Genomic DNA, 22,425 nt, shown 5'->3' on the forward strand with positions numbered 1-22,425 from the left:
AAAAAAAAGAGAGAGAGAGAGAGAGAGAGAAGAGAAGAGAACAGAAGAGAAGAGAAGAGAAGAGAGGAGAAGAGAAGAAAGACAAAATCCCTCGTCTACTCATTATTACTGCCATAGCTTGGTTGTAGGACTAATGAAAATTCAGTTCCTCATTAATCTCGATTGACAATTTCGTGCCTGAACAGGCAGCGTGTCTGACCACCACGTGAAGAAGGCGGGTTTAATACAAGGTGCTGGCAGAGGGAAGACCTGGCAAAGGGTGCTCGTTGTCTCGTCAGGCCAACTGAATACTTATTTTGATTCGGAAAGCTGTCAACGATTGCGAAAGAGGCATACAGACCACACACATCTATGTCGCGTTCTATTGACACCTTTCGCGCCGAACGCAAATGACGGTCGTTGCTATCGGGTATCGTCATGCCTGATGAGTTCAATAATTATTTAATGTTATAACTGGTCATTAGTGTAGCCCATAACTAGGTAAGAGGGTTCTGGTAGAAAATGCTGAGATCCACAGTAGTTCGACCAGGCCATGAAATGTGAAACAGTATGAACACTTAACTGTAGATGACACTGCAATTTGGTATACAAAATTGAATGTACAAAAATTGATTCTGGTGTAATCTACGTTTGTAAGGCAGTGAAGAAAGAATTACGGGCTGGACTTAAATATTGTGCCGATCACACTGTAATCACTGACGCAGCAATCGCTCAGTTGGGGATGTGTGAGAGCGACCGATTGTGGCCTACTGAAATGAGAGAGAGAGAGAGAGAGAGAGAGAGAGAGAGATCAACCCGGTATCCACCTAAAGTAATTTATCGAAAGCAAGGAAATATAAAAACAAAGTGGCCAAGCCGGAATTTGAAACTATTTAAGTAGAGCTTGTTAAGGGAAATAACGGTCGAAAAATATTAGTAGTTTGGAAGTGGTTCTATGAACCCTCTGCCATGCCACTGACGGATGAACTGCTGAGTAGTCTTGCAGATGCACAAAGGGAAACGGATATGAAGTGCAGTTACTAGAAACATCTTCCCCCTACGGCTCACTGCCAATTAATAAATATTAAAATCACACACTTAACACAACCACGCAATCAATAGGACGCCAAGAACCCCTGTTATGTGACAACTATGTGGATAGGCACACGAAAGCTTAAATACGAAGGGCGTTTGGAAAGTCCGTGCAAAAATAAAGGCTACTAACGTGTTTGGGGTAAATATTTTTTTTATTTTTCGACTTAGTCTCCTTTTAGACTTATACACTTCGTTCAATGCTGTTCTAATTTGTTGATCCCTTCCGAATAATAGGAATTGTCCAAGACTGCAAAATAGCTATTATTTGCTGCAATCACCTCCTCGTTTGAATAAAAACTTTGTCCCGCCAGCCATTTCTTCAAATTGGGGAACAAATAGTAGTCCGAGGGAGCCAAGCCTGGAGAATAGGGGGGATGTGAAACGAGTTGGAAACCTATTTCCATTAATTTTGCGACCACGACTGCTGAGTTTGTGCTGGTGCACTGTCGTGATGGAAAATGACTTTTTTGCAGTGCAATCGCCGGTGTTTTTCTTGTATCTCGGTTTTCAAACGGTCCAATAACGATGAATAATATGTACCTGTAATAGTTTTACCCTTTTCCAGATAGTCGATGAGGATTATCCCTTCCGAATCCCAAAAGACAGTCGCCATAACTTTTCCGGCCGAAGGAATGGTCTTCGCCTTTTTTGATGCAGATTCTCCATTCGCAACCCATTGTTTAGATTGTTGTTTGGTCTCAGGAGTATAATGATGTATCCATGTTTCATCCACAGTGACGGAACGACGCTAAAAAGTCCTGCGGATTCTTCCTGAACAGCTGCAAACCATCCTTCCAACTCGTCACACTACTCCGTTTTTGGTCAAGCGTGAGCAATCGCGGAACCCATCTTGCAGATAGCTTTCTCATGTCCAAATGTTTATGCAAAATACTATGTACCCGTTCATTCGAGATGTCCACAGCACTAGCAACCTCACGCACCTTAACTTTTCTGTCATGGATTTTATGAATGAATGAAATGATCGTATGACATTGTTGGCCGGGAGGCCCCATGCGGGGAAGTTCGGCCGCCGTATTGAAAGTCCTTTTTAGTTGACGCCACTTTATCAATGATTTCTGGAGTTCTAATCTCCACAGGGCGTCCAGAACGTTCAGCATCACTTGTGCCCATATGGCCACTCTGAAAATTTTTAAACCACTTATAAACTGTTCTAATCGAAGGTGCAGAGTCACTGTAATGTTTATCAAAATGTTAAAATGTGTGTGAAATCTTATGGGACTTAACTGCTAAGGTCATCAGTCCCTAAGCTTGCACACTACTTAACCTAAATTATCCTAAGGACAAACACACACACACATGCCCGAGGGAGGACTCGAACCTCCGCCGGGACCAGCCGCACTGTCCATGACTGCAGCGCCTCAGACCGCTCGGCTAATCCCGCGCGGCGTAATGTTTGTCAAGCTTCTCTTTAGTCTCCTGAGACGTTTTGCCTTTCATCAAGTAATGTTTATTTATCACACAAAATTCTTTTTCGTCCATTTTTTGACAATCACTCGACTTCCTTGATTCACACGAATGCCAAACACAAGGAAATAGACCAATATGGCTGAAACTTGTTGTGCGTTCTTTCCAAAGATGCTACTAACTAAATATGATCTCGATACGCGCCGATGTTGCCATCTCTCGGACTTTGCACGGACTTTTCAAATGCTCCTCGTACAGCTGCAACGAAACACTAAAAGGATTCCCTTTGATGAAAGTTATCTCTGTTAGCGGCCAAAGCGTTGGCTGTTGCGCTACACGTCATGACCGACAGTCACGCATCCGGAACACTCTTCAGCTTCTTCAGCGTATAGGACCAGTCGGCCGCCTCTCGAGCAGCACACTTTAAGACTCACTACAGCAAAAGATAAATCCAGTGTCTGTCACGCCGATGAACAGACGCAGTTTTCCCGCAGGTGCCGTCGACAAGCGACGTTTGCCGACGCATCGATGTTATCTGGTCGCATGTTAGATGCCGGAAGTTCAGCGTGGCGCTTATTCATATTGACTGCGCTCTTCAGGGAACTGCTGTGATTCTTTTACAGCTATTCATGCGGAGAGGCATATATGCATGGAGGGTAGGCACCGCTGATGCAGACAGACGGTGACAGATAGCAACAATCAACGAGGGATGCGCTTCCCTGCTGCATAGACCGTATCAACAGCGTCTGTACGCATTCTGAATGTGACTTCACTTCCAGGCGTTTAACATGTGGCACAATGTGTCAGGTCTACACAAGCGAGTGACAGGTATCCTGTGTTTAAAGATTACCTTTTGCCGCAACTACACAAGAGTTTTTCTTTTTCTCCAGATAGTTATCCTCCAAGGAATCTTATAATCATTTGAAAACCTCACTGCATGATTACACTCTTTCCAGCAGATGCCAGAGTCGTACAAAAATTCTGAAATGACAACATTTCCGTCACTGTCGTTGTTGTCTTCAGCCCTGAGACTAGTTTGATGCAGCTCTCCATGCTACTCTATCCTGTGCAAGCTTCTTCATCTCCCAGTACCCACTACAACCTACATGCTTCTGAATCTGCTTAGTGTATTCATCTCTTGGTCTCCCTCTACGATTTTTACCCTCCACGCTGCCCTCCAGTACTAAATTGGTGATCCCTTGATGCCTCAGAACATGTCCTACCAACCGATCCCTTCTTTTGGTCAAGTTGTGCCACAAACTCCTCTTCTCCCCAATTCTATTCAATACCTCCTCATTAGTTATGTGATCTACCCATCTAATCTTCAGCATCCTTCTGTAGCACCACATTTCGAACTCTTCTATTCTCTTCTTGTCCAAACTATTTACCGTCCATGTTTCACTTCCATACATGGCTACACTCCATACAAATACTTTCAGAAACGACTTCGTGACACTTAAATCTATACTCGATGTTAACAAATTTCTCTTCTTCAGAAACGTTTTCCCTGCCATTGCCAGTCTACATTTTATATCCTCTCTACTTCGACCATCATCAGTTATTTTGCTCCCCAAATAGCAAAACTGCTTTACTACTTTAAATGTCTCATTTCCTAATCCAATTCCCTCAGCATCACCTGACTTAATTCGATTACATTCCATTATCCTCGTTTTGCTTTTGTTGATGTTCACCTTATACCCTCCTTTCAAGACACTGTCCATTCCGTTCAACTGCTCTTGCAAGTCCTTTGCTCTGTCTGACAATTACAATGTCATCGGCGAACCTCAAAGTTTTTATTTCTTCTCCATGGATTTTAATGCCTTTGTCTTGTTTCCTTTTCTGCTTGCTCAATATAGAGATTGAATAGCATCGGGGATAGGCTACAACCCTGTCTCACTCCCTTCCCAACCACTGCTTCCCTTTCATGCTCCTTGACTCTTATAACTACCATCTGCTTTCTGTACAAATTGTAAATAGCCTTTCGCTCCCTGTATTTTACCCCTGCCACCTTTAGAATTTGAAAGAGAGTATTCGAGTCAACATTGTCAAAAGCTTTCTCTAAGTCTACAAATGCTAGAAACGTAGGTTTGCCTTTCCTTAATCTTTCTTCTAAGATAAGTCGTAGGGTCAGTACTGGCTCACGTGTTCCAACATTTCTACGGAATCCAAACTGATCTTCCCCGAGGTCGGCTTCTAATCTTATTCATTATTTTACTTTGTCGTTCATATTTTGAAATAATCAGCTCAATTCCTTGAATACATCGATGCAGTTATCGACGCGTAATTGTCTTCTTCAGGTTGAACAGCTTCGTTTCTTTGACAAATGTGGAGAACGGAGTAGGAATGGCAAATGACAATTGTAGTAAAGTGTGACCGTGGAATGGATGCTGAATTAACAACTTATAACGGGTGTCCGGGAAGTAAGCAGGAATTTGAATTTTGCGCCATTTTGTCATACGACGGTTGGCAACCGTGTTTTTTTTTTATTTTTATCTGCGATCTGATAGCTTTTGTGTGATGAGCATTGTTGTTTGATGTATATTTATGGAGCAGATGACAATTAAGCAACGTACCCGAGTGATAAAAAGTTATTACAAAAAACTGTGAAAGTTCTAGGGCAACCGTTCGTGGATTGCGTGTGACACTCGGACGTAATGCTGCCTAACCGAATCATCAATTCGGAGATTTATCTGGAAGGTTGAGACCATGGGTTCTGTTTCAATCGTTAAGAAGACAGGACGACCGCGTTCTGTTCGAACACAGGGAAACCTTGCTGTCGTGCGTGACAATGTGACCGTACGCCAAAAAAAAAAAAAAAAAAAAAAAAAAACGCCGACGAGCTCAACAATTGAATTGATCACCAAGTTCACTGCATGAAATCCTTTCAAAAGATCTGAAAATATATGCGTACAATGTTCAACTTACATAATAGTTGAAGCCTGCAGATGGTGGAAAGATACATCGATTTGCTCAATGGGCCTTGGCTCGACAAGTGGAGAAAGAGAACTTCACAAAAAGAATAATTTTCTCAGATAAAGCGCACTTCCACCTCCATGACTGTGTACTGTGGATTCTGGGCAGGAGTAGTAAACAGCCCGTACTTTTTTGAAAATGTTGTGAGAGCTGCCGTCACTGTGAAGGGAAACCGTTGCCGAAACATTTTTTATGATTGGTTTTTCCCTCTTACTGATGAAAATGACGATATATGGCTTCAATAACATGATGTGACATGTCACACATCCCGTGAAACGATTGCTTTGCAGAATTAAATGTTTCCTCAAAAAATTCTCTCTTTGCGTGGCAACCAGGAACGGCCTGCCTGATCATCGATCTTACGCCTTGTGAATTTTTTTGTTGGGATTTGTGAAATCAAAAGTGTACGTGAACAAACCACAAACAATACACCAATTGACGGATGAGATTAAAAGTGTTATTAACGGTATCCCACCAGATGTTTGTGAACGCGTCATCGAGAACTTCAATGAACGTATTGCTCGTTGCCGCGCGGACCTGGTTGGTCATATGAAGCATATAATTCTTTATGTATTTGTAAAAGAAACATAACATTTTCAATCAACCTTGTATGTTCTACAGCACTTTGAAATTCGCTCCTGCTTCCCGGACGTCCTCTATTAACATTTTCATAAATTGTTTAGTGTAGAATTTACACAAATCGCGAAGAGTAATTTTGCAGTAAACTGAAAGGCTTAGAATTTGACTAGCCATACCATGATGATCCTGAGCATCTGAGAGACCCGCTTTCCCGGCTTCTCAACAGTTATCATCATCTCACATTTTGTTATTTAAGAAATTATCTACAATCGAGAATGGAGGTAAACTGACTTCTAAACGTTTGCTCTACTTGGACACGACAGGGTACGCACGGAACTGCTGAGTTTTTGACCGTTTCTGGCTCATAATAAATAGGCCTCCGCGGTAGCCCGATCTATTTTTTTAGTCTCTATCAACCTTGAAGGGCTGATCCGCTCCCGCTGCCACTATTGAAAGAAACAACCGTACCTTCTCCTATGCTGAGTTTGGGATACGGCGGACGGAATGACTTCTTATGTCCCTCAACCAGTACCGAGTAATGAAAGGACAAATCTATTTTGATTCATTCTCGTCTCTTTCAGTTCGTTATTTGGTTCATCTCGCTACTTTTCTCATTAGTTTCTCACAGCGCCGATCACGTATGTGAGTCCTCGTTAGCGCGTTACTGGATATCAGCCTTTGGTTTTCCGAAACAATAGGAGTAGCTAAAATTGATCTGTGAGATTATATCGAAATAGTTTCCGATTTATCTCGCAAGTGCTCCGCTAGGCTCTTCTCCAGAAAGTGCACCCCAAGTTTAGGCCACCATGTCCAAAGCCCTACCAACGGGATCTGCGTAAGATAACGCTGCCACCGGTACCAGCTTACCTTTCCCTCGCAAAGAAACGATGAATATCTTCCTGCTGTAAGAGCAGTGCTTTGATTTTCCTGTTCACGTTTGAACTGCACAGTGTATGTACCTTACCCCTGATTCGGTAATGGATGTACTGTACTATATACTTAATTGTTAAATACCCTTATTAATCCGCGAATACCTCGGATATATAATTACACGTGCGACGGGCGTTCAGTAAGTAATGCAACACTTTTTTCTGAAAGTATGAGGGGCGTTTGAAAAGTCCGTGCCAAGCCCGAGAGATGGCACCTCCGACGCGTATCGAGGTCATGTCTAGTTAGTAGCATCTTTGTAAAGAACGCACACCAAGTTTCAGCCATACTAGTCTATTTCTTTGTGTTTGGCATTCGTGTGACTCAAGGAAGTCGAGTGATTGTCAAAAAATGGACGAAAAAGAATTTCGTGTAGTGATTAAACCTTACTTTATGAAAGGCAAAATGCATCCGGAGACTAAAGAGAAGCTTGATAAATATTAAGGTGACTCTGCACCTTCGATTAGAACAGTTTTTAAGTGGTTTCAAAATTTTCGGAGTGGCCATATGGGCACAAGTGATGCTGAACGTTCTGGACGCCCTGTGGAGGTTACGACTTCAGAAATCATTGATAAACTCCACGATAAGGTGATGGATGACGGAAGAGTTAAGGTGTGTGAGATTGCTAGTGCTGTGGGCATCTCGAATGAAGGGGTACATAATATTTTGCATAAACATTTGGACATGAGAAAGCTATCCGCAAGATGGGTTCCACGATTGCTCACGCTTGACCAAAAAGGAATCGTGTGAAGTGTTGCAAGGATGGTTTGCTGCTGTTCAGGAAGAATCTGCAGGACTTCAAGAGTCGTTTCGTCACTGTGTATAAAACACGGATACATTACTATACTCCTGAGACCAAACAACAATCTAAACAATGGGTTACCAAGGGAGAATCTGCATCAAAAAGGGGCGAAGACCATTCCTTAATCCAGAAAGGTTATGGCGGCTGTCTTTTGGGATTTGCAAGGGATAATCCTAATCGACTATCTGGAAAAGGGTATAACTATTACAGGTGCACATTATTCATCGTTATTGGACCGTTTGAAAACCGAGCTGCAAGAAAAATGCCGGCGATTGGACCGCAAAAAAGTCTTCCATCACGACAATGCACCAGCATACACCTCAACAGCTGTGGTCGCAAAATTAATGGAAATAGGAATTCCAACTCGTTTCACACTCCCCCTACTCTCCAGACTTGGCTCCCTCGGACTACTATTTGTTCCCCAATTTGAAAAAAAAAAAAATGGCTGGAAGGGACAAAGATTTTATTCAAACGAGGAGGTGATCGCAGCAACTAATAGCTATTTTGCAGTCTTGGACAATTCCTATTATTCGGAAGGGATCAACAAATTAGAACAGCGTTGGACGAAGTGTGTAAGTCTACAAGGAGACTATGTCGAAAAATAAAGAAGATTTACTCCAAACACGTAAGTAGTTTTTATTTTTGCACCGACTTTTGAAACGCCCCTCGTAGGTTTGTTTTATTTAGGATTCCTCTATAAAATACTATTCCGCTCTCTTTTGGCTACAAAATCCTATTTTTTAACATAATCTCCGTTCAGTGCGACGGCCTTACGCCACCGTATGGCCTGTATGGCCGCATGGTACCAGTCTACTGGCCAACACTGGAGCCAACATCTGGTTGCATAAACAACCTCGCCATCACCCACGTAGTGCTTCACGCAGAGGGCATCCTTCGTTAGTTGAAAGAGATGGAAGTCCGAAGGTGCGAGATCCGCGCTGTAGGGTGGATAAGGAAGAACAATCCGATGCAATTTTGAACTTTTTCCTGAAGTGGAGTGGCGTCACTCTACGGATTGTCGTTTTCTTTCCCATTCATAGTGACGAGCCCATGTTTCATCGCCTATGACGATGTTCGACAAAAAATTTTCGCTATCAGCCTCGTAGGGCGCAAGCAATTCGGCACAGAAGGTACTTCGTTCCTCTTTATAGTCTTCTGTTAGACGGCGAGGAACCCAGCGGCCGCACACCTTTGAGTACCCCCCCCCCCCCCCCAAGTTATGCACGAGTTCGTCGGCGCTACCGACAGAGACGTCCAGTTGTGCGATGATGTGTTTCATTGCAATCCATCGATCACCCCGAAAGAGTGTCCGCACGTTCCAACATTGCAGGAGTCACATCTGTGTGCGAACGCCGGCACGCGGAATATCGGGCAGATTTGCGCGACTTTGTTGTGATAATGACAGATGCCTCGTCCAACGGCTGACCGTGCTTTTCTTCACTGCCAGGTATCTGTAGACATTCGGCAACCGCCTATGAATATCTGCGATGCTCTTGTTTTCTTCCAATAGAATCTCGCACCTCCGTTACAGACGCTATTTTGAAGGCTATATTTAGCAGCGCCATCTGCTTCATGAAAGTATAGGGGCTGAAGCGGGAATATTTGACAAAGACCATTTTTTTAACCAAAACTGGAGAAGAAAAAATGTTTGCGATTACTTGCTGAACGTTTCTCGCAGTAGATGATCGGTGTTTCTCTAACGCTTTTAACCTTAGCAATAATGAAACTGATTATGGAATCGCGTAAAGAGAGATGTGTTATTTCATTTTCACGGTGTGGTCCCACCCTTTTTTACTGTATCCATACGTTCTGTCAGTTTTATCGGCGACTGGCTTAGTAAGTCCCTGGTGATATGGTAAACCTGTCCAGTTGCTGCATTCTCAATTTCAGCACTGCCTGATAAAAATATAGTAACTCTTCCTTGTTTCTAGCATTCAGATGATCCAATGAGGATCAAGTTAGTTCTCTCAATCACACCGTATAGGAAAACGACAGGTGTTAAGGGGAGTGCTCGTTGCCTGAACCCGGCTCGTAGCACCTCCAGAAGTCGAGTGTGTCTATCGCAGAAATATCATCCCAAAAACTGCATCAACAACCCGTTTGAGGGATAGAAAACACGCAGTAAACATTCACTCCGAGAAAACCTGAAAGATCATTTCACCGCAGTATCTTTCAATGAGGTCTTCGATGAACATTTTTTGACTTCCTGGCAGTAACCCAGCACTTACTTCACTTACCTGGCAACCGTCGGTAGGTAACAAGGGTAAGGCCTCAGGCACGGCAAACCATTTCGGTTCGTGTATATCGCTTATGCACCACCGAAAATGAAGGAATGACGCCACTGGCTGAAAATGACATAGCTGTCTGTTGGGTCCGGTTGTCCCATCAGGGCCAGACCGCAGAACTTCACTTTCCCTTACTAACCCAAGTATGGCCGCCGTTGCCTAGCGGGATTCAATTTTTCTACTAATCCAAATAGTTTATTTATGTACTTCTTTTATTATTCCTTAGTGATGTATTCATCGTATTAATCAACATATTCCCACACATTTCGATAAAAAGAAAAGCACATAAGAAAATAAAACTGCGAAACATTCGTAATAGTCTGTATTCTCGATTTATCGGAATATATGCGTTTCGGACGCTGTGCATGACGGTGAAAAATGCTCAGTTTTCAAGTATCTATCGGTTCCGTCAATTTTGAATAGGTCGCGCATCACAAGGTTTTAGGGATGGTTTTCTAAAATGTACGAGGTAGTGAGCTAAAATACCTGAACGAACATATACATGCACCAACCACCCGACTGACCGACCAATTTCTTGTGCAGGCTACACGCGTCCCGATCGACTTTATACAGCGATTACAGCGCCTCAGTGGCGAACGACGAATTTTTGATGGACGATTGCGTTGGACGACCGTGCTGTAAGCGGCAGTTTTGCACCGCATTTTTCTCTTCAACAATTATATACATAATGAGAACTACACATACAAAAGAATGGTGTTTTATCTACACAACATCCCGTTCAATGGCTTTCCTCCAACGCGAAAAATTCGCGTGTATGCCCTGTAGGTAGCAAACCTTGTCCTGGTGGCGGAGCTAGTGTTTCACTGTGTGACTCACTTCCTCGTCGTCCTCAAAATGTCTTCCATAAATGGCATCCTTTAATGGCCCATACAAGAAGAAGTGCGAAGGGCCTAGGTCAGGGATGTAGGGTGGATGGGGTAACACTGTACAACCCTGGGTTGCGATGTGTTCAGTAGTCCTCAGACTTGTGTAGCGCCGAACAACATCGTATTGCAGCAAAACATTTCCTGGCTTGCTGTGGCGCCGAAGTCGCCAGAAGCGCTTCTTGTGTTTTGTTAGTGATTTGACATATGCTTCTCAATTAACGGTACCGCCTCTTGGTATCACACAAATGAGAATCACACCTTCTCAGTCCCAAAACGCGGTGGTCATGATCTTCCCGGCGGAAGCAGTTGCTTTGAATTTTTTCTTCTGTGGGGAGTGGGAATGACGCCATTCCATCGATTGTCGTTTTGTTTCGGGCTCAAAATGGTGAAACCCGGTTTCATCACCTGTCACAATGTGGGACAAGACGGCCTCCCCGTCAGCTTCAAAACGATGCAACAAATTAAGACTAAACGTTTTTTCTGTGCGATTTATGATCCACCATTAGACATCGCGTGACCCATCTTTCTTGTACACACTTTTGAATATCCAAGAGTGCGAATAATTGCATCCACACTTCCTTTGTCGATTGACAGATGCAGCACAAAAGAAGCACCAACTGCCGAGTCGTAATGCGTTTGTCCTCGCGAATGACATCAGTTCGCTGCTACATGACAGGTATGACAGCCGCGGATGGTCTCTCCGACCGCTGCAAATGTTGGAGTTCCGCCGAACCGCCCTCTCATAACCTGACCCTCCGTGCCCAGCAAATAACTGTACTACTGTCGACAGCAGATGCTCGGCAAACTTTGCACAAGCGTCTGTGAATATTCGCCACAGTTTCTTTCTCTGCAGTGAGAAATGCAGTGGTGGGACGTTTCTTGTAACGCACATCACCTGCAGACGCCATTTTGAAACTGACCTGCAGTTACGCTACTGTCGGAAGGTTCAAATACACACATCAAAAAAAGTTTTACATCAGTTTGATTCCGAGAGTTGCGGAACATGTACAGAAAATTGGAATAGAGATCAACATTAACATAATTTCCGACCTTTTTATTGCTCATGAAAGCCACACATTGCATGTTGTACCATCATACAGCGAGAGCTTCAGAGGTGGTGGTCCAGATTGCTGTACACAGCGGTACCTCTAATACTCAGTGGCACGTCCTCTAGCATTGATGCATGCCTGTATTTGTCGTGGCATACTATCCACAAGTTCATCAAGGCACTGTTGGTCCAGATTGTCCCACTCCTCAACGCCGGTTCAGTGTAGACGTCTCAGAGTGGTTGGTGGGTCACGACATACATAAACAGCCCTTTTCAATGTGTCCCAGGCATGTTCAATAGGGTTCACGTCTAGAGAACATGCTGGCCATTCTAGTCGAGTTATATCGTTACTAGTAGAACAAAGTTGTTTGTGGCACATTTTGTTAGTGTGTAATGCGTACATCAGGGGAAGGTATGTACTCAGGGGCAAACCTGTCCCTGATGTAGGCAATCCTCACTTACAAAATGCCTCACAAACAGCTTTGTTCTACTACTGCCGTTATCCCGAAGGAAGTCATTCACGAGATGTGCACGATGGGGGCGCGAATTGTCGTCCATGAAGACGAATGCCTCGCCAATATGCTGCCGATATGTTTGCACTATATGTCGGAGGGTCGTATTCACATATCATACAGCCGTTTCAGCGCCCTCCATGAGCACCAGCGGTGTACGTCGGCCCCACATAATGCTACCCCAAAACAGCAGGGAACGTCCACCTTGCTGCACCCGCTAGACAGTGTGTCTAAGGCGTTCAGTCTGACTGGTTTGCCTCCAAACATGTCTCCCACGATTGTCTGGTTGAAGGCATATGCGACACTCATCAATGAAGAGAACGCGATGTCAATCCTGAGCAGTCCATTCGCCATATTTTTGGTCCCATCTGTACCGCGCTGCATGGTATCATGGTTGCAAAGATGGACCTCACAATGGGCGTTGGGAGTGAAGTTGCGCATCATGCAGCCTACTGCGCACACTTTGCGTCGTAACACGACGTCCCGTGGCTGGACGAAAAGCATCATTCAACATGGTGGCGTTGCTGTCAGGGTTCCTTCGAGCCATAGCGGTCATCCACTGCCGTAGTAGCCCTTGGGCGGCCTGAGCGAGGCATGTCATCGACAATTCCTGTTTCTCTGTATCTCCTCCATGCCTGAACAAAATCGCTTTGGTTCACTCCGAGACACCTGAACACTTCCCTTGTTGAGAACCCTTCGTGGCACAAAGTAACAATGGGGACGCGATCGAACCGCGGTATTGACGACCATCTAGGCGTGGTTGGACAACAGCCAACACGAGCCGTGTACCTCCTTCCTGGTGGAATGACTGGAACTGATCGACTGTCTGATAGGCGCTGCTCATGCACGGTTGATTACATATTTGGGCGTGTTTAGTGACATCTCTAAACAGTCAAAGACTGAATAAAATGTTCTCGGGTTTCCAACCGAGTCAATTGCTTAAAACTATACTAGCTTTCGGCCAAGCACTCCTTGGCCATTGTCAAGAGGAATAACTGCCAGTGGGCTGTTGGTGCCCCCTTATATATGTTAGCTGCCGGCTGTGACGTCACTGGTGCCCCTGACACTGCCATATATGGGCATGTTTTGGGTCGGCGTTCGATGTGCCCTCTTCAACTGCGCGATCGCTGGATCCCACGCGGCGCTGAGCTGCAAGCCACCGTCTCTATTCAGGGTGTTTGCGGTAATTTTTATTTCAATAGCTTCCTTTATTAAAATGTCAAAGAGACTGTGTCTGTAATACAATATCCAGAGTCAACGTCCATGTTCAGGAGTTCTGGGAACCGGGGTGATGGAAAACTTTTTTTGATGTGTGTAATACGTAGAAAACGTTTCGCATTCGTGGCATTGTTTTAGGCTGAGAAAAAAATGGTGTGCGTTACTTTCTGGGCAACCCCCGTATGTAGACAAGCGACCTGGAAAAAATGATCCGAATAGATGGTCTGTGTCTTCAGGCCCCGCCTTGTTAAGTAGATATGTCGGTGTGCCTGTACGGTCAAGATCTGCGCAGGCATGTGGAATAAGATGAGGTACCACGACTGCGCTGCGGAAGTGAAGGCAGACGCGCAGTTGCACGAGTAGGACGCCGCCTACTGACCTGTTGTCGGTGAGGTCCCTGGCGAGCGCGGCGAGTAGCGCGGCGGCGGCCGGCTCGTGGCCCGGCTCGCCGCGGATGAGCAGCGGCGCGAGCGCGGCGGCGGGCGGCAGGTGTCGGCAGGAGGCGGCGTGCTGGCGCGCGGGGCCCGAGCCGGGCGGCGCGCACAGCCGCAGCACCAGCGCCAGCGAGCGCGCCTGCACGCCGGGCAGCGCCACCAGCGCGCCGGCGGCCGCCTCGCGCCACGCCGCGCCCTCCCCCTGCACCACTGCAACACACAACACATCTCACTCTTTCTGCACTGCTGTACAACAATCCAGTCATAATCTCATTTAAATTAATTGACAAGGTCCAAAGCTGCGCTGTTGCTGCGACAAGTATTGACCGAAGGTATTCTCCACAGCGCTCCTCTCTTCCTGGCGTCAGAATGTCGCTTTCTACAGAGTTTACAAAGGAAAACTGGCCCAGAAAATATTTTATGCACCTTAAGATAGGCAACCCTTCTTACACTGACGTTGTGCGGGTGATATACGTTAGGTCGCCTGTCTGAAGCGGTACGAAATATTTTTCGGGCTAGTTTTACGCGGTCTAGTCACACTAACACAGCAACCGCTTAGGTTCGACAACGTGCAACAACTCACAAACGGTAGGTGGCAGCACCAACAGTGGAGGATATGTAAAGCGTGTCGGTGGGACGCGGAAAACAGTGAAGTAACATCTTCAACATTTGTAGTCCTGTCTTCCTCAATTGCGTGTAATATTACGGTATATTGATAATTTTTACCTATGGACCGTCTGAAACAAAAACATTGCGTCGAAACAAGTGTTCAGTTCATAGTGCTGTGGAATGTGCGAAAAAACCGCAAATTGGCATTCATAAGAAGCAGAACAACACCAAAATGCAACAGGAGCGTAATATGTAGGAAATCGTTCACGCAACCTGCCACTGATGATGCCTTGCAGAAAATAAAGGCGAAACGCGTATGGCACTAAAATTGTGTTTTTTTTCCAGTTGCTGTCAGACGGTCCATAAGAAAAATTATCAATATACCGTAACAGAGAAGTAATTGTTCTAATACGGAGAGATTTATATGACGTCCAACAGCGCACGACCAATGGCTTTCGGGTTAAGGTGACAAGCATTCAGCTCGTGGTCTAATGGCTAGCGTTGCCATCTCTGGAACACGGGGTCCCCGTTTCGATTCCCGGCCGGGTCAGGGATTTTCTCTGGCTGGGGCCTGGGTGTTTGTGTTCTCCTCGTCGTCTCGTCGTCATCCGGGAAATGGCGAGACTGAAACTTGTACGGGCGGCACGCAAACCAACATCAACATCATCATCATCATCCGCACGTATTTTCGAAACGGCTGCATTTCTAAACCGTTCGCGTGCCGCTGTGGCTAAAGTACACAGCGCATGGAAAAATGGCACACTCCGAAATCGGCACTGAGGCAACTGTGCTGCACCACAAGCCATAAATGACAGAGGTGAACGAAGGTTGTGGAGATGTGTACGGGCGAACAGACGTGCAGCTGTTCAGCAACTGACCACCCCGGTGAACCAAGCGCCTACCAACAGCGTCTGCTCAACGAACATTCAGTGAACGTTGCTCCACTTAGGCCTACGCAGCAGAAGCCTGGCTCATGCACCCGTGCTGACTGTTCACTGCCAACGAAGGCTGCAATTTGAACGCCAATACCGCAACTGGACGTCCACTGAATGGCGACTGGTGGTCTTTTCAGATGACACGTGATCGTTGGTGTGTATAGCGTGAAACATCTGGAAGCCAACAGCCTGCAACATTCGTCGCAAGGGACCTCTCTGAGCCTTACTGTCTGGGGAATGTTTTCGTGGCATTCCCTCAGTGATCTCGTCATTCCGGGAGGTACAATGGACTAGTGAGCATTTATTCTTGGGGACCACGTCCACCTCAACACACAATTCGCTTTTGATTCAGCATGATAGCATCTACCGGCACGACAATGCAACGTGTCATACAGATCACAGTTTACATGCGGAGTTGAAGAGCAGCATCATGACGTTTACTGCCCTGATCACCAAAGTTCCCGGATTTAAAACCAATGGAGAATCTGTGGGACCACCTTGACTGGGCTGTATGTGCCGTGGATCATCAACCGAGAAACCCAGCACAGCTGACTACGGCACTGGAGTCGGCATGCTTCCATATCTTTGTCGGTACCTTCCAGAACCTCAATCAGGTTTCTGATAGATGGGTACATTAATGTAACTGGGCAGTGTAATTTGTACTTCCTGTACATCTACATTCGTACTATGCAAGCCACTGTGAAGTGCATGGCAGAAGGCACGTCCCATTGAACAAATTATTACCGCTTCCCGTTTCATCCACGTGTGGATCACGGGATGAATGATTGTTTAGACTCCTTGTGCGCTCTGTACTTAATCTAATATCCTCCTCGCAAATCCTACGGGAGTTATATGTAGGAGGTTGTAGTGTATTTCTTAGAGATTCACGGGACAATTTGCGCCTATCTTCTAGCATCTGCCAGTTCAGTTTCTTCAGCACCTCTGTGATGTCCTTCCGTTGACCAAACCAACACCTGACTGTTCCTGCTGTTCTTTATAGTATACGTTCACTATCCTCTGTAAATCCTATTCGGTAAACATCCCACAAATAGACAGTATTCCAGGTTGGCTCACATGAATGATTTTTAAAATGACAGATTGCATTTCTGTAGCATTCTGTCAATGAAGTGAAGTCTGCCATCTGTTTCACTTAAGACTGAGTTAACGTAGTCGTTACATTCCGTATGCACAACCAGTTACACCAAGGTATTTGTTTCAGTAGTCAAGTTTCAACTGTGATTCAATGATTGTGTAATTTTGCGAAGTACAATATTTTACTTCACTAAACATTGAAACGAATCTGCCCATCCTTGCTACACTTCGAATTCTTATTAACATATTATTGGACATTTGTGTACTGAATTCCAGACAGTACTTCATTATGGTTAAGTGCATCATCTACAAAAGTCTGTGATTATTATTAACATTATCCGTAAGGTCATTAATATACATCATGCACAGTAAGAGTCCAAACACATTTGCCTGGATCACACCACAAGTTACTTTAACTTCTGTCAATGACTCTCCATCCACGACGCTGCGCTTCCTGCAAAAATTTCGCTTCATACACCATATGACCACACTTTCGATGATAAGTGTATGTGTGGTACTGAGTCACATTCTTCTTGGACGTCAAAAATACTGCCTTTGCCTAACAGCACCGATCTATGACTTTCAGAATGTCAAGTGAAGGCGTAGGACGCCAAACGGGCCGACTTGGAGCAGGAGACGCACCACAGGACATTATAATTTCCACAATGTATACTTCTACAAATAAAGTCATAAAACTTTGTCATCATGACCACAAAGGATTCAGGATTCACACTCATAGCAGTGGAAGTTCAAAAACACAACAAAATATTTTTATTTTACATGTGAAATTTCATCATTTTTTCACTTACTATTGGCTGCATTTGTTGCTCTAGGTACACCTTTCTTCATGACTAAGAGAGATTCTTCGATGAATTTTGCACTGCTAATCAAACACAAACTCCTCGACGCAAAACTCTAGAATTTTCGAAATCTATTAAAAAATGTGGTAAAAACTGAGATAACTATAAAATTTTAGTTTTTTCTAAACATGAAGTTTAAACTGTAACAGCTCATTCATTTTTTCATAAATTAAATAAATTCTAGAGTTTCATACACAAGTAAGTATGGTTTGTATGCTGTGCAAAACTCACCGTACAATCTCTCTACAGCCTACAAAAATAAAGTAAGAAAAATGTTTGAAGGCACTACAAAGGTTTATACCAAGGAGAATTGATCTCGTCAATATCTGTTTTTAATTTTAATTTGGGCCGGAGAAACTTTCTTTGTGAAAGGCAGGCGTAATTCTCGCGTCAGGAAAAGCTACATCCCTGAGAAATGGCAACCAAAATGCTTTGCGCACAGTCGTATCACAACAATTAACTTACATTAGTTAGGTGAATGAAGTTCAGTCCTGCACTACTTTACAATGACGTGATCAACGAAAACGAACAGGGAAGTGGCTGTGGTAACGGATGGTATTGCATAGCTTAATGGATGATTGATAATAAGCTTAGTGCTCGCAACTAATCATGAATGAAGAAAATTAGTGTTGCAACTGCGACGGTTTTTTGCAGTTTATTGAATAATTTGGTACATGATATTTTTAGTCTCCCATTGGTCTATTGATGGGGGGTGCATTTCGTCGTCCTTGCTGTCAAATGGAAACTGCACTGCGTGGCAAAAAAGTGAAGCGCCCAGACATGGAGAAACACTCTAAAGCAAACTGCCACATATCTGTTGGAAATGAGTCATGATCTGTTCAAAAAATTCCGGAACATTCGTAATTTTGCGCCAATGGTGTGTTGGAGCGAAATGTGGTTGGCACCCCTGCACGCGCCTGTGTTTATTGTGTTACTGCCGGAAATTTCATTCCTGTATGTCAGTTATTGTTCAGTGCTGTATTGAGTAGAACATTGCGTCGCACAGTTTACGAATTTCGAGATGGCAGAGTTAGATGAGCAACGCGTCTGCATTAAATTTTGAGCGAAACTCAAGAAAACCTTTACAGAGACGCCAAATTATGCAAGAAGCCTAAGGCGATGAGAGCTTCCGCCCTACTCGGTCTTACGAATGGTTGACACGGTTTAAAACTTGCCGGACAGAAGTTAAAGATGAACCTCGTTCAGGACGCCCGTCGACGTCTACGCGACGACGCAAAAGTCAGGAACGCCAACCAAATTGTGCGTGCCAATCGAAGACTGACTGTCCAAGAGATTGCAGAAGAATGTATCATTTCAGTTAGATCATGCCGTGCGATCTAGGGCGCCTTGCCACGGTTTGCGCGCCTTCCCCCGTCGGAGGTTCGAGTCCTCCCTCGGGCGTGTGTGTGTGTGTGTGTGTGTGTGTGTGTGTGTGTGTGTGTGTGTGTGTGTGTGTGTGTTGTCCTCAGCGTAAGTTTGTTGAATTTAGATTGAGTACTGTGTAAGCCTAGGGACCGATGACCTCAGCAGTTTGGTCCCATAGAACTTATCACAAATTTACAAAAGTTAGATCATGTCATGCAATCCTGACATCTTGGAATGCACGTTTTTGCCGCCAAGTTCGTCCCACGGCTCGTGAATCAAGACCAGAAAGCCCTTCGCCTCGCAATCTGCGAAGAGCTTTTGGATCGCGCATATGAGAACGAGGTGTTCTTTAAGAGAATCATAACTGGTGGTGCGACAGGGGTCTACGGTTATGATAAGACAAAGGTTTAGTCTTCACAATGGGTCGGGAAAGGTTCTCTAAGACCAAAAAAGCTCGTCGGGTCAGGTCAAATGTAAAGCCACGCTGACAGTTTTCTTTGACTTTGAAGGATTAGTTCATCATGAATTCGTGCCACAGAGACAAACTGTAAATCGATGGTACTATCGGGGCGTGTAGCTACGCCTGCGAGAAGAAATGAGAAGGAAACAGCCTGAAATGTGGCGAGACAATTCATGGCTCTTGCATCACGATAACGCACTCGCACATTCATCCTTGTTGGTGCGTCACTATTGCACTACAAACGAAACCACTGTGCTGCCTCATCCTCTGTACTTTCCAGACCTTGCCCCAGTGGACTTCTTTTTATTTCCAAAGTCGAAAACCCTGTTGAAAGGACGAAAATTTGCAACGATACACGAGATAAAAGAAAATTCGCAGACGGCGCTTCGTGCGATTCAGCAAGAGACGTACAGAGACTGTACGGGAGTGGAAACGGCGTTGGGAGCGGTGTGGAGGAGAGTATTTCGAAAATCATGCACAATAAGCAAAAGGTAAGCGTAGAAAAATTTTGTAGTCAAAGTTCCGGAATTTTTTAAACAGACCTCGTATCCAGAATACGGTTACTGGGATGGAGTTGGCGTCCAGTTGGTCTCATACATATTTTATTGGCGACAGAGCTCAAGATCTTTGTGCCCACGGGAGTACTTGAATGGCATGCAGACAGTTCACAGAGACTCATGCCATGTGTGGAAGAACTCTGACGCGAAGAAAAATAACACCATGATACCATCGCAAGAGAGGTAACACACGAGGACGCCAAGATGTCCATGTCGTACCGTTCCGTGTCCTGATGTTATACCAGATCGCCCTCACAAAATGATGCCAGCAGTACCACCGCTGTATCTCTCGAAAACACTGGAAGAATGAGATCTCTCCCGAAATCGCCGTCACACCTGCCGACGATCGTTGTCCGGGGTAGTTCAGAACCGCAATGCATCACTGAACACGATGGAGCACCTTTCACCAGCAGGCCACGCTTCCCGGTTACGGCACCACTTTAAACGCAGCCGTTTGCAGCCTACGCATGGGACAGCAGTTTCCTAATCCGGCTGCTGTCAGTCCTCGATCAACAGTCTGGGAAGACACACGATATTGCAGGGAGCCCATTACTTGCTATTACATGGCAGGCGCAGATCTGAAGGGGTTGCGGTGTGCTTGGTGCACAATACGGCTATCATTTCCTCTCGTAGTGAGACGTGGTCGTCAGGAATCTTTACGACGAATACGCCTGCCCTCACGTTCCCATGAAGTCTGACGTCGGGCCACTGTTACATACGAATGCCCCAGAAATCTGGATATTCCACTATTCGATCATCCGGCAAAATGGAGACCCGCGATGAGAAGGCTCCAAAACTGTCATATGCTGGCTAAAATTGTTCAAATGGCTCTGAGCACTATGGGACTTAACTTCTGAGGTCATCAGTCCCCTATAACTTAGAACTACTTAAACCTAACTAACCTAACGACATTACACACATCCATGCCCGAAGCAGGATTCGAAACTGCGACCGTAGCGGTCGCGCGGTTCCAGACTGTAGCGCCTAGAACCGCTCGGCCACTCCGGCCGGCTAAGTTTGACAGAATTCAAGAGACTAGAATGCGGCAGAGTGTTGGGCGTGCACTGTGACAGAAGATGCCGTTCTAAAAACATTTTCATGAGTACTGACTTGAAAGGGCTCGAGCGATGTAAAAATATTAAAGTGCTTCACCTATTCAGTGCACTACAATAACTCTCCATTTGTGTGAAAATGTCATTATTATCTACAGTATTAATTTTTTAATACTGGTTCTATGCATAGAACTATTCGAATGAGTTTTCTCGTCACGATATACGTTTCGTTTTATTGATTTAAAACAGTGCCATGTTAGGATCCTGTCGTTCATTTCTAGTGTACAATGTAAATAAGATGTTTGCTCCCAAGTATCACTTGACTTTTCCGCTTTGACGCTAATGCTATACAACAAACAATTTAGACAAACTGACAGGCCGTAAACGGCAGACAATGAAGCACAACGAGGCTGACAATGAAGTTTGCTAGTAAAGCTATAATTTTCGGTCGGTCTCTGACACAGAACACGAGCAGCTGCAAGCATACCTATCGACTGCCTACTGCATACAGATTCACTGAGTAGGGCAGTGTGCTTAGAGCTGCGACAGTGAGAAGCTTCATGTTCTTCTGTTAACAGCCGATCAGAATTTAAGCTGCAACTGAAAAGCCCGCCGAAAGTAAAACCCGCTCTGTGGCAAGGAACCACCTAGCCGCTACCTCAACCGTGAAAGTACGGCTGTGTTTGGACAATGTATTGAGTGGAAGGTTTGTGCGTCAGTCTGCCGTTCAAGGGTGGATGGACGAATACTTATGGCCATGGCAGAAGTGACTGACTGTCAATACACAGCAATGAACTGGTAGGTACATTAAACACACGAAGCAATTACCAAAAACTAGCGTTTCACAATACGTCAACTGTTAGACAAATATCTGCAGATTTCTCAGAGTGTTTGCGTATTGTTATCGAGAAACATGCCAACCATTCTTGAAAGACATAACTGATTGATTGCGAAGCCTACATATTTTCAAAAATGTAAGTTCCTCTAAATTCGCGATATCGATGAGTCGGTCGTGGTCTCTCAAGGAGAGAAGAAATCAGGTCCAGCGGGATTAGAATACTGAGTGTTATCGCCAGTTCCGACTTTCGGAAAAGAACTTTTCATCTCTTTGGCGTAGTCATGGGAGACGGCGGTGCTTTTACTGCAGTAATAGCTAATGGGTAACTGTGACTTTCACAGACGAGTGTACGCTGACTTTGCGGAAGTTTTACGGTACACAAGGGAGATAAAAGTTAACAGGGGTGAGCTGCTCGAATAAAAAGATATGTCGAGAGTCATTCAAGTAAGAGTAAACAATACAGTTTCCTTCGAAGATTAGGTGATCGAGTTTG

At 44.9% G+C, this 22,425-nt stretch overlaps 1 protein-coding gene across 1 annotated transcript in view; it reads right to left on the bottom strand.

Annotated features, from left to right (window-relative positions):
- LOC126204180 (protein FAM13A) overlaps window positions 1-22,425 on the bottom strand; it is a 106,208-nt gene that overhangs the window by 79,363 nt on the left and 4,420 nt on the right. The window contains exon 2 of the mRNA XM_049938585.1: window positions 14,110-14,374. Within this exon, the coding sequence (XP_049794542.1) occupies window positions 14,110-14,374 (265 nt within the window). The remainder of the gene's footprint in view (window positions 1-14,109; window positions 14,375-22,425) is intronic.

Source organism: Schistocerca nitens, chromosome 9 (assembly GCF_023898315.1).
Source record: "Schistocerca nitens isolate TAMUIC-IGC-003100 chromosome 9, iqSchNite1.1, whole genome shotgun sequence".
Classification (NCBI taxonomy): domain Eukaryota; kingdom Metazoa; phylum Arthropoda; class Insecta; order Orthoptera; family Acrididae; genus Schistocerca; species Schistocerca nitens.